Source organism: Mixophyes fleayi, chromosome 1 (assembly GCF_038048845.1).
Source record: "Mixophyes fleayi isolate aMixFle1 chromosome 1, aMixFle1.hap1, whole genome shotgun sequence".
NCBI classification, from domain to species: domain Eukaryota; kingdom Metazoa; phylum Chordata; class Amphibia; order Anura; family Limnodynastidae; genus Mixophyes; species Mixophyes fleayi.
The window spans coordinates 5479491-5490385 of NC_134402.1; the positions used below are offsets into that span (position 1 = coordinate 5479491).

General features: G+C 44.9%; 1 protein-coding gene across 1 annotated transcript; it reads right to left on the bottom strand.

Annotated features, from left to right (window-relative positions):
- Positions 1–8010: 8010 nt before the first annotated feature.
- On the bottom strand, positions 8011–10634 carry EGR4 (early growth response 4). Its single transcript, XM_075187950.1, has 2 exons — positions 10387–10634; positions 8011–10107 (listed from the first exon to the last, which is right to left on the bottom strand). The coding sequence occupies exons 1-2, from the start codon at positions 10535–10537 to the stop codon at positions 8810–8812; spliced, it is 1449 nt and encodes a 482-aa protein (XP_075044051.1). The 5' UTR covers positions 10538–10634; the 3' UTR covers positions 8011–8809.
- Positions 10635–10895: the final 261 nt, after the last annotated feature.

Below are 10895 nucleotides of genomic sequence, written 5' to 3' on the forward strand. Positions count from 1 at the left end.
AACAGCACACATATTAATAACTATTATATTTGCTTATTTAATAAACTCCAAATTAGTTCACTGGCTACAGCATTATACCATTATATATCATTTTGAAGGTGTCTTTATTTTCAGAATTCTCCGAAGAGGGGTGAAGAATATGGACTTTTGTGTCCCTTCTATTTATCACTGTAACAGCAATCCACACACACACTCTTATTCTCTATAGTCAGTGAGTTATAGTACTGTACTGTGAATAACCCCAGACCCACACTCCACTCCACTGTCCTCTTACTCCCTGCACCTAATTACCCCCAGACTCACACTCCACTCCACTGTCCTCTTACTCCCTGCATCTAACTACCCCCAGACCCACACTCCACTCCACTGTCCTCTTACTCCCTGCACCTAATTACCCCCAGACCCACACTCTAGTCCACTGTCCTCTTACTCCCTGCACCTAACTACCCCCAGACCCACACTCCACTTCACTGTCCTCTTACTCACTGCACCTAACTACCCCAAAACCCACACTCCACTCCACTGTCCTCTTACTCCCTGCACCTAACTACCCCCAGACCCACACTCCACTCCACTGTCCTCTTATTCCCTGCACCTAATTACCCCCAGACTCACACTCCACTTCACTGTCCTCTTACTCCCTGCACCTAATTACCCCCAAACCCACACTCCACTCCACTGTCCTCTTACTCACTGCACCTAACTACCCCCAGACCCACACTCCACTCCACTGTCCTCTTACTCCCCGCACCTAACTAACCCCAGACCCACACTCCACTCCACTGTCCTCTTACTCAGTGCACCTAACTACCCCAAGACCAACACTCCACTCCACTGTCCTCTTACTCACTGCACCCATTTACCCCCAGACCCACACTCCACTCCACTGTCCTCTTACTCACTGCACCTAACTACCCCCAGACCCACAATCCACTCCACTGTCCTCTTACTCCCAGCTCCTAACTACCCCCAGACCCACACTCCACTCCACTGTCCTCTTACTCCCTGCACCTAACTACCCCAGACCCACACTCTACTCCACTGTCCTCTTACTCCTTGCACCTAACTAACCCAGACCCACATTCCACTCCACTGTCCTCTTACTGCCTGCACCTAACTACCCCCAGACCCACACTCCACTCCACTCCACTGTCCTCTTACTCCCTGCACCTAACTACCCAAGACCAACACTCCACTCCACTGTCCTCTTACTCACTGCACCTAACTACCCCCAGACCCACACTCCACTGTCCTCTTACTCACTGCACCTAACTACCCCCAGACCCACACTCCACTCCACTGTCCTCTTACTCCCTGCACCTAACTACCCCCAGACCCACACTCCACTCCACTGTGCTCTTACTCCCTGCTCCTAACTACCCCAAGACCCACACTTTACTCCACTGTCCTCTTACTCCCTGCACCTAACTACCTCCAGACCAACACTCCTCTCCACTGTCCTCTTACTCACTGCACCTAACTATCCCCAGATCCACACTCCACTCCACTGTCCTCTTACTCCCTGCTCCTAACTACCCCCAGACCCACACTCCACTCCACTGTCCTAATACTCCCTGCACCTAACTACTGCCAGACCCAAACTCCACTCCACTGTCCTCTTACTCCCTGCACCTAACTACCCCCAGACCCACACTCCACACCACTGTCCTCTTACTCACTGCACCTAACTACCCCCAGACCCAAACTCCACTCCACTGTCCTCTTACTCCCTGCACCTAACTACCCCCAGACCCACACTCCACTCCACTGTCCTCTTACTCCCTGCTCCTAACTACCCCCAGACCCACACTTCACTCCACTGTCCTCTTACTCCCTGCACCTAACTATCCTTAGACCCACACTCCACTCCACTGTCCTCTTACTCACTGCACCTAACTACCCCCAGACCCACACTCCACTCCATTGCTCTCTTACTCCTTGCACCTAACTACCCCCAGACCCAATCTCTACTCCACTCTCCTCTTACTCCCTGCACCTAATTACCGCTAGACCCACTCTCTACTCCACTGTCCTCTTACTGCCTGCACTTAACTACCCCCAGACCCACACTCCACTCCACTCCACTGTCTTCTTACTCCATGCACCTAACTACCCCCAGTCCCACACTCCACTCCACTGTCTTCTTACTCACTGTACCAAACTATCCCCAGACCCACACTTCACTCCACTGTCCTCTTACTCACTGCACCTAACTACCCCAGACCCACACTCCACTCCACTGTCCTCTTACTCACTGCACCTAACTACCCCAGACCCACAGTCCACTCCACTGTCCTCTTACTCACTGCACCTAACTACCCCCAGACCCACACTCCACTCCGCTGTCCTCTTTCTCACTGCACCAAACTATCCCCAGACCCACACTCCACTCCACTGTCCTCTTACTCACTGCACCTAACTACCCCCAGACCCACACTCCACTGTCCTCTTACTCACTGCACCTAACTACCCCCAGACCCACACTCCACTCCACTGTCCTCTTACTCCCTGCACCTAACTACCCACAGACCCACACTCCACTCCACTGTCCTCTTACTCCCTGCTCCTAACTACCCCCAGACCCACACTCCACTCCACTGTCCTATTACTCCCTGCACCTAACTACCCCCAGACAGAGCCGGATTTACACCTCATGGGGCCCTAGGCAAGATATCGGTTTGGGCCCCCCCCCCCCCCCTCTTCACACACAAAGTGGCCCCTCACACACACACAGTGGCCCCTCACACACACACACAGTGGCCCCTCACACACACACACACACACACAGTGGCCCCTCACACACACATAATACACGCACGCAATGGCCCCTCACGAACGCATAATACACGCACGCAGTGGGGACACACACACATAATAGACGGACGCAGTGGGGACACACACACATAATAGAAGGACGCAGTGGGGACACACACACATAATAGAAGGACGCAGTGGGAACACACACAAATAATACACGGACGCAGTGGAGACACACACACATAAAACACGGACGCAGTGGGGACACACACATAATACACGGACGCAGTGGGGACACACACACATAATACACGGACGCAGTGGGGACAAACACACATAATACACGGACGCAGTGGGGACACACACACATAATACACGGACGCAGTGGGGACACACACACATAATACACGGACGCAGTGGGGACACACACACATAATACACGGACGCAGTGGGGACACACACACATAATACACGGACGCAGTGGGGACACACACACATAATACACGGACGCAGTGGGGACACACACACATAATACACGGACGCAGTGGGGACACACACACACATAATACACGCACGCAGAGGGGACACACACACACATAATACCAGGACGCAGTGGGGACACACACACAATACATGGACACAGTGGGGACACACACACACACACACAATACCAGGACGCAGTGGGGACACACACGCACAATACCAGGACGCAGTGGGGACACACACACACACTTAATATACTACCCCACCCCTCCCCCAACTTACCTTTTTCCTTGTAGGAGCTGTGGAGTATTCATCCCCTTCACACATGGGACGGCACTTGTGATGTAGTGCATGTCCCATGTGACACACAGCAGGCCACACAGAGGAGGGAGGGAGGAGACCAGTCACCACACCATGTGGCCCCTCCCCCGACTCGCGGCACCCGACCCCCCCCCCCTCCCCCGATTCGCGGCACTTCCCCACCGCAATTTTTTGCAATTGCTCCTGTCCCCCCCAGCTGTGCCCCCCGAGAGCCGCTAGGCCCTAGAAAGGTGCCTAGGTTGCCTAGCGGTAAATCCGGCCCTGCCCCCAGGCCCACACTCCACTCCACTGTCCTCTTACTGCCTGTACCTAAATCTCTCCATTTGGAGCACTGGCTGAGTGTACAGACCCAACAATGTATTATTAGCATAGAAACAAATAGCAATAGATACAAATTGTAACACTCACAACATTAAAATATAAACATTTGCCATCTTGTAGATGGTATTTTGTGACTTCTATAAACAATCCAAGTTTTCTATATAACTAACAACAAATGATGTAAATAAATACAGATTTTACCATTTACAAGATTAAATATTTGCCATCAGTTTTGAATTTGAGTAATGTTGTTACCCAGAGGTTATACACTGATGATAATAGCAACAAGTGTTGTACATAGATATAAATAGCAACATTTACAGCATTTAGAATTAAACATCAGCCAAAATTCGTATAATCTAGTATCGATGATAAACAAATGACAAAATAACAAAAAAGATTACATGTTAAAAGTATGTTGTATCAGGCTTATACAAAACCTATATATGGATTAATTAGGAAAAAAACATTTGAAATCAAGGTCAATAGTTAAATAAGAAATCAGGTTTCTATGTTTTTTAATGCAGAAAATCTTTTTAGTGAAAAAAATATCTATGAATTTTATTAAATTTGCTGACAAATGAAGAGTTTCTCCGTTCCCAAAGCCTTAAACCCTTTGGCGTTACGTGAAGGTGCTTCTTTGAAGGGTTTAAATTCACTATATGACTTGTACCCTATTTTTCTGTTTCCAATATTTTTTTTATCCTGGTGCTAATTTTCTGTTTGATGCGTCCCACATACTGTAGCTTCATCTACGCTCCATAAAGTTCATCACCGAGTAGTCTCATAATTAATAGTTATTTTGTGTTCCACTAAATCAGGGTATAATTCATTTTTAAGACTAAAACCGTTTTAATAGATTACAACTGGCTTAGACTTTAGAAGAGATTGTAGAGCAAGATCATGTTCTTAGATACTGCTTTTGTTATTCATCACCTGATTAATCTTTTTGTGTCAATGGTTCATTTCTTTATTTTAAAGATCTTATTATTATTTACAAAATAAAGTTCTTGTACTTTTACATATTCCTAAGATCCTTTTTTCTCATTTTAATATTTAGTATTTAAACAGAGGTTTCCACTCTATAACATCTCTGTGAATTCTCTTGGTATCGAATAGTTATTGCTTTGCTAATTGTTCTCTTTAAACAGCCTTTTGACATCAGAGAGCTAATAGGCAGCTAGTATACTAATCCGCTAATTCACTAATATCATGGTTTGTGCACAATTTAAATTATGCACTTTTGCTGTACTGAGTACTACACAATTATAGCACTAATGCTTATTACTCCCCCTAATTCGTATTTAAAAATCACGTTATTTTTAGGCTTCAAAGCAAACTAAAATTACCAATTCTAACATGAACTTTTCCAGGGCAATTTATCAAATTAATTCAGGTTTGTTTAAACCACGTAGATTGTAATAAAATTTATAATATTGTGTCCCTAAGCTATAATCTATAAAACATAACTGAAGCTAAAGTGAAAGCTGATCTTTTTAATAAAAAAATAACACCAGAAAAACAGATTGTGTAGCAATATTCTACTTACATCATTAATCTTACTGGTCTGAGGGGGTACAGCTACACCTAAACAAGATTAAGCCAGATAAAACATCTGGAGATGGAATACACCCATGTGTGCTAAGGAAACTAAGATCAGTATTCGGTAATTGATTGACCACTATTTCTCTTCAAGATGGAAACAAAATTGTAACAAGAAAAGTATAGACCTGTGAGGCTGACTTATGTTGTGGGTAAATTATTTAAAGTAATCCTGAGGGATGCAATTCTGAAGTATATTGTAGAATAATGCGATAACACTTTCAGCATGGTTACATGATGGACTGGTCATGCCTATCAAATATAATTAGTTTAAAAAGAGGGAGAAGTGTACATGATGCAAACGCAGCGGGTCTGATTCTTCTGCTGACATTGGCCACGTTGCGTTACGTACCTTTCGTGTAATTGTCCTACGTGGGCTCAGAAACTGATTTTACACCAATGAGCGCAGCTCTATGCAATTCATGTCGAAAGGCAACGACCGTGCCGAGATCGAGTGCACGCACATACATGTAGGTGACGACCGATAGTGATGGCTACATGAATGTGTACCAGAACATGCGTTTGCCAGTAAGAGACGCTGTAAGAATGCGTATTATGTACAGAAGGCAATAAGCACATCCTGATAAATATATTTCATGTTGGAAAAAAAATTCTAAATGTATTTTTATTATTATAGTATTAAAAATTGTTAATGTATTAACATTTACTCCAAGCGTTCTGTTAGGACTATATTGCACATATGCATTGTGGGCATCCTACAGTGTGTCCTGTCTGTCTATATACAGCAAGTACCGTATACTTATACCCAGATTCAAATGGAAATGTTTCTTGAAATCTACTTGTACTAGAACAAGGACCTACGTGCCAGCAATTTATGTCCAATTTTAAAAAAACACAAATTACGCTCACATTCTGCTCCAAGGTGAGACCGGCCCAGTATCACCATTATATAAGTCAGTAGTTAGATCACAGTTAGATCACATCTTGAGGATAGAGAATAGTTTTGGGCACCTCACTGTAAGAAGGATAAAGTAGATGTTTAGAGAAGGCAAACTAGGTTAGGGTTATTTACAAGGTGCCTTAGAGATGACCTTATTAATATGTAAAAATATATTAGAGTTTATTAGATATATTTGTCTAATGAACTTTTGGTGCCGAGGACCATACAGAGGACATCAGTTGTGAATGCAAATAAGATGGTTTCATCATCAGCATGGGAAGGATTCTTTACTGTAAGGGTGGTTAAAATGTGGAATTCCTTACTACATGAGCTGGTGATGGCAAACTCACTAACAGAACGTGAAAATGCATTGAAGCCTTTCTTACAATTATGCATGTGAATAATCCAGGGATTTTATCTGACTGACGTCTTTGGGGTGATGAAGGCATTTTTTTAACCCCCTGTGAGGCAACTGTTACTCTAGAGGGTTGTTTTTTCTTCCTCTGGATTAAAAAATGTTTAATTTTTGTCAGGTAGAAATTGATGAACCTGGGTCTTGTTTTAGCCTTAGTAATATGTAAGCTCATAAGTCAAATTTAAATAAATTAAAAAGGGGTGCAGCACTAACTGTTCACATAGAAAGAGGAATGACAGAAACAATCTCTAGAGTATTAATATTGTACCAGGTGAAGTGTATAATTAATAAACCAAGTTTTAGATAATATTTAAAGTTATAAGATAAAGATCATCAAGCAGCTCGTTAGCAAGCTAGTTCATCCTCTTTAATTATCACATCATTTTTGTTTACAAGGAAGTTGACCATCGTTAATTATCTTATAGCATTTCATATCATTTAATACCAGGGTTTAGTATTTAGTCGCTTGTCCATCTGCTAAAATATCAATGCCCAAGATATTTATTTTATCGTATGATGCAGTTCTTTGTGAACACTTAGTGCTAATCAACAGTTATATTTAGTTTGATTGTTTATTTGTGGGGGTGGAAGTACCCCACAGAACAGCTGCTAATCACATTTTTGAGGGAGGAGGGTGGAGACCTCTGACCTCTAAATAAAGGATGTAGTGATGTTAGTGTCTATGATGGGGACAGTAGAAAAGAGACGGGCCTCACAGCTAGGTACAGAAGACATGGTGGTGTTAGTATCTACAGCAATGAAACATTCAGTCTGCTGCAATTACAGTGCCCACTGTTTATAACACCAGCCTGAAATACAGACAGCATTTGGTGTTATAGAGAGAGTGGCATTAAATGGAAGGTGGCATGTAATAGACAGACAAACCGACAAGGGTTAATTCAGCAGTACTAACTTTCCAAGCATCATATCCGTAACATAATTACTAAATACAGCTGTAACATTAAGTGTGAATAGAGACCTTGTTCTTGTGCTATAGAAATTCCCAATGGGAAAATCTCACTCTAGTTCTGCTTACAGTGACCAGTTTCTATAGTATATCACACTGTGTATGATATCACCATGTGATGTTACATATGAGGCTATCGCCATTGTATACACAAGGATGTACTTTATAATATTCCCAGTTATGTAGCATAGTTAAAATAACACCATGAGTTTTGTGGGACATTACCAGCTTTATTTCCTTGAAAAAATAAACAATTTGTCATTTTGGTTTCATTTGAACATAATCATTTTTCATTATCTTTTTTTTTCTTTTTTTGTTTCATACAAAAATTCAAATAAACGGAAACTGACATAGAAAGTCCAGGATCAGCAGTGTATACAAAGAAAATACAGACTTTTATAACAGTTCTCATCTGATCTAAAAATATGTTAAAACCATCTGTGTGCACTGTACAAATCTCAGCAGCAAAGAGGAAAATAATACATATTAAAATCAGTTTTGTACTATAGCAGCATAAACACACACTGGAATCCATCTCACTAAGTGCCTGACAACACGAATAGTCCATGTCGACTACAAATGCTTCCTACAATAGTGTATTTATAAATATATATATTTATATAATCTGTGACGTCCAAGGTCGTTTCATACATCTTCCTAGATTCAGAGAACTTAATATGTCCATTCATGAAACAGCCTCAATAATAATAACATCTCTCCTTATCCATTGGCAAATACTGCAGGCGAGGTCGGAGCTGTTCACAGCCTTGGTGCTGAACCAAACTCCATGTGCAGCCCCTATCCAGTTCACATGTAGTCACTAGTGCTAGCTAGTAAGGAGCGCTTGTATGATAAGTATACATTGGTCTAACAGTTGTGTATACATCACATGGTAAAGATAACAGAAGACTGAGCCATGCAGGTGACAGCCGAGCAACAAGTCAGACTTGATCCCCCCACTGATCATGGGGCTAGCTGACAGACCTGTTGGAGGTCATCCCTCCAAGGTGACAAGTGACAGACCAAACACGGATCTGGTTATTCACATGGTGTTGAAGGACAAACCCATGGTGTAGAACCCGAGCCCCTTCAGTTTCTCCTCAGTCCTGGCCTTCTGCTTCATGTGGACCTTCCCGTGTCTCTTCTTCTCATCACTCCTGGCAAACCTCCTGCCACACAGGTCACAAGAGAAGGGCTTCTCCCCGGTGTGGGTCCTGATGTGGGTGGTGAGGTGGTCGCTGCGGCTGAAGTTCCTCAGGCAGATCCTGCACTGGAAGGGCTTGTGCCCAGTGTGGATCCTCAGATGCCTGTTGAGCTCGTCAGACCTGGCAAAGCTCCTGATGCAGCTCTCCACCGGGCAGGCGAAGGCCTTCTCGTGGGGCTTGGGGCGAAAGCACTTGGCCGGGAATTTATTCCTGCGATATTTCTTCCTGGGCTCTGCCAGGGGGTTGCCGGCATTGGGTGAAAGTATGTTGTCAGCTGTTGGAGAAAGACCCAGAAAGTCTGTGGTGATGGCTGGTGGGGACTGGTGGTGAATGAGCTCATCCTGGGTCATTAGCCCGGGCATTGACACTTGGTGGCTCAGTGGGTACTTGGCATCAGGTAAAAGTTGGGATTTTAAGTCAACCTTTGTTTTAGTGAAGTCGCAGTGAGAGGTCTGGAAGGTGTCTGACTGGCAAGTAAAGTCCATGTTGTTGTAGACAGCAGAGTCCTCTGCCATGTTGGTCATGTGTGGCTGGCAACAAGCAGACATCAGGTTCTCCACCTTAGTCTCTAAAGGGTGAAAGACAGGAGAGGAGTTATCAGGGGGCAAGTATCCATCTGAGGGATAGGAAGCTGGGCCAAAGCTCTGAGGTGTCTGGGTGTCCCACTGCGAATGAAAGGAGTCCAGGGTGGGAGAGATGGGGGACACCTCCATGTCCTGCTTGCTTGGCAAAGCTGAAGAGTCGAAGAAACACTGGGTAGAGCAGGAACTCCCCAAGTTGGGTGAGCTGGGCACCTGGTGGATGTCCTCAGTGCTACTGAACGCAGAGTACAGCTGGCCAGGGAACTCTTGCTGCACCGAGATGTTGAGGTTAGGCTGGGAGTAAAGGTCCATGTGGTTCTGGATGGCCTCCGGAACCGAGTACAGCGCCTCCTGTCGGTTCAGCCGCTGGGGTGCAGAGAAAGGCGAGAGGCCAAGGATCCCAGACATGATATTAAACAGGACTTCCTGATCATGTTCTGCGGCTGACTCAATGAAGAAGCTCCCGGAGTAGTTGAGTGGGAGTGGTGGGGAGGGCTGGCTGCTCAGATAGAAGTAGTCAGGTGTGTCCTGGTGGGAAGGGCTCATGAAGACACCTTAGGAAGGAAGAGACTTGGGGTGAGTTCACTGCTTGCAGGATCCCACTATACACACATGTATCACACATACATTGCATTACACCCACCCCCACCCCAATATCTTAGATCTCAGAATGTGCAGCAATATCAACAGAAGCCCCTACACCAAAGGGTTAATATGATGCCAGCACACAGTGTCCCTGGGTACATGTGGAGTTATACAGAGGAGGCTGCAAGTCCCTGACCCTCTGCTGCACCGTTATATATAATATTATACATAATAAAGACACATCTTACCTTCAGTGAGCTGAGCTGCTAGATCCTCCTGAGACTCTGCAGGCTGCTCTCCCGCTGACCCCAGTCCCTGCTCCCTCTCCTCCTTCAGGTCACAGTCCTCCTGGTATTTGGGATAGATGTGACAGGGGAGATCCATAATACTCAGCTGCATAGGCTGGAGGCAGAGGCTGGAGTACAAGTGCTAATGTCTGTCCGTGTGTGAGTGATGAGGAGTCTGAGTGTAACCATGCTCCAGCTCTGCAGCCCCTTATATATGCAGCAGGAGCTGCCTCTGATCTTCCGCTGCCTGGGATCACTCCATTTCAGGAGTCTCCAGTGATGCTGCTGTGACGTAAATGCCCATATATGGAGACAGGATGTAGGATGGGGAGTCCCAAAAAGGAGATCTGTTATTGTGACGCCTCTCGCTTCTCATGTTGTTGTTTTCTTTTAATAAAACCTGTGCAGGGAAGTTGTGAAGTCTCCGTGTTTGCAGCACTGTACCTGTATATAGCACTGTACCTGTATAT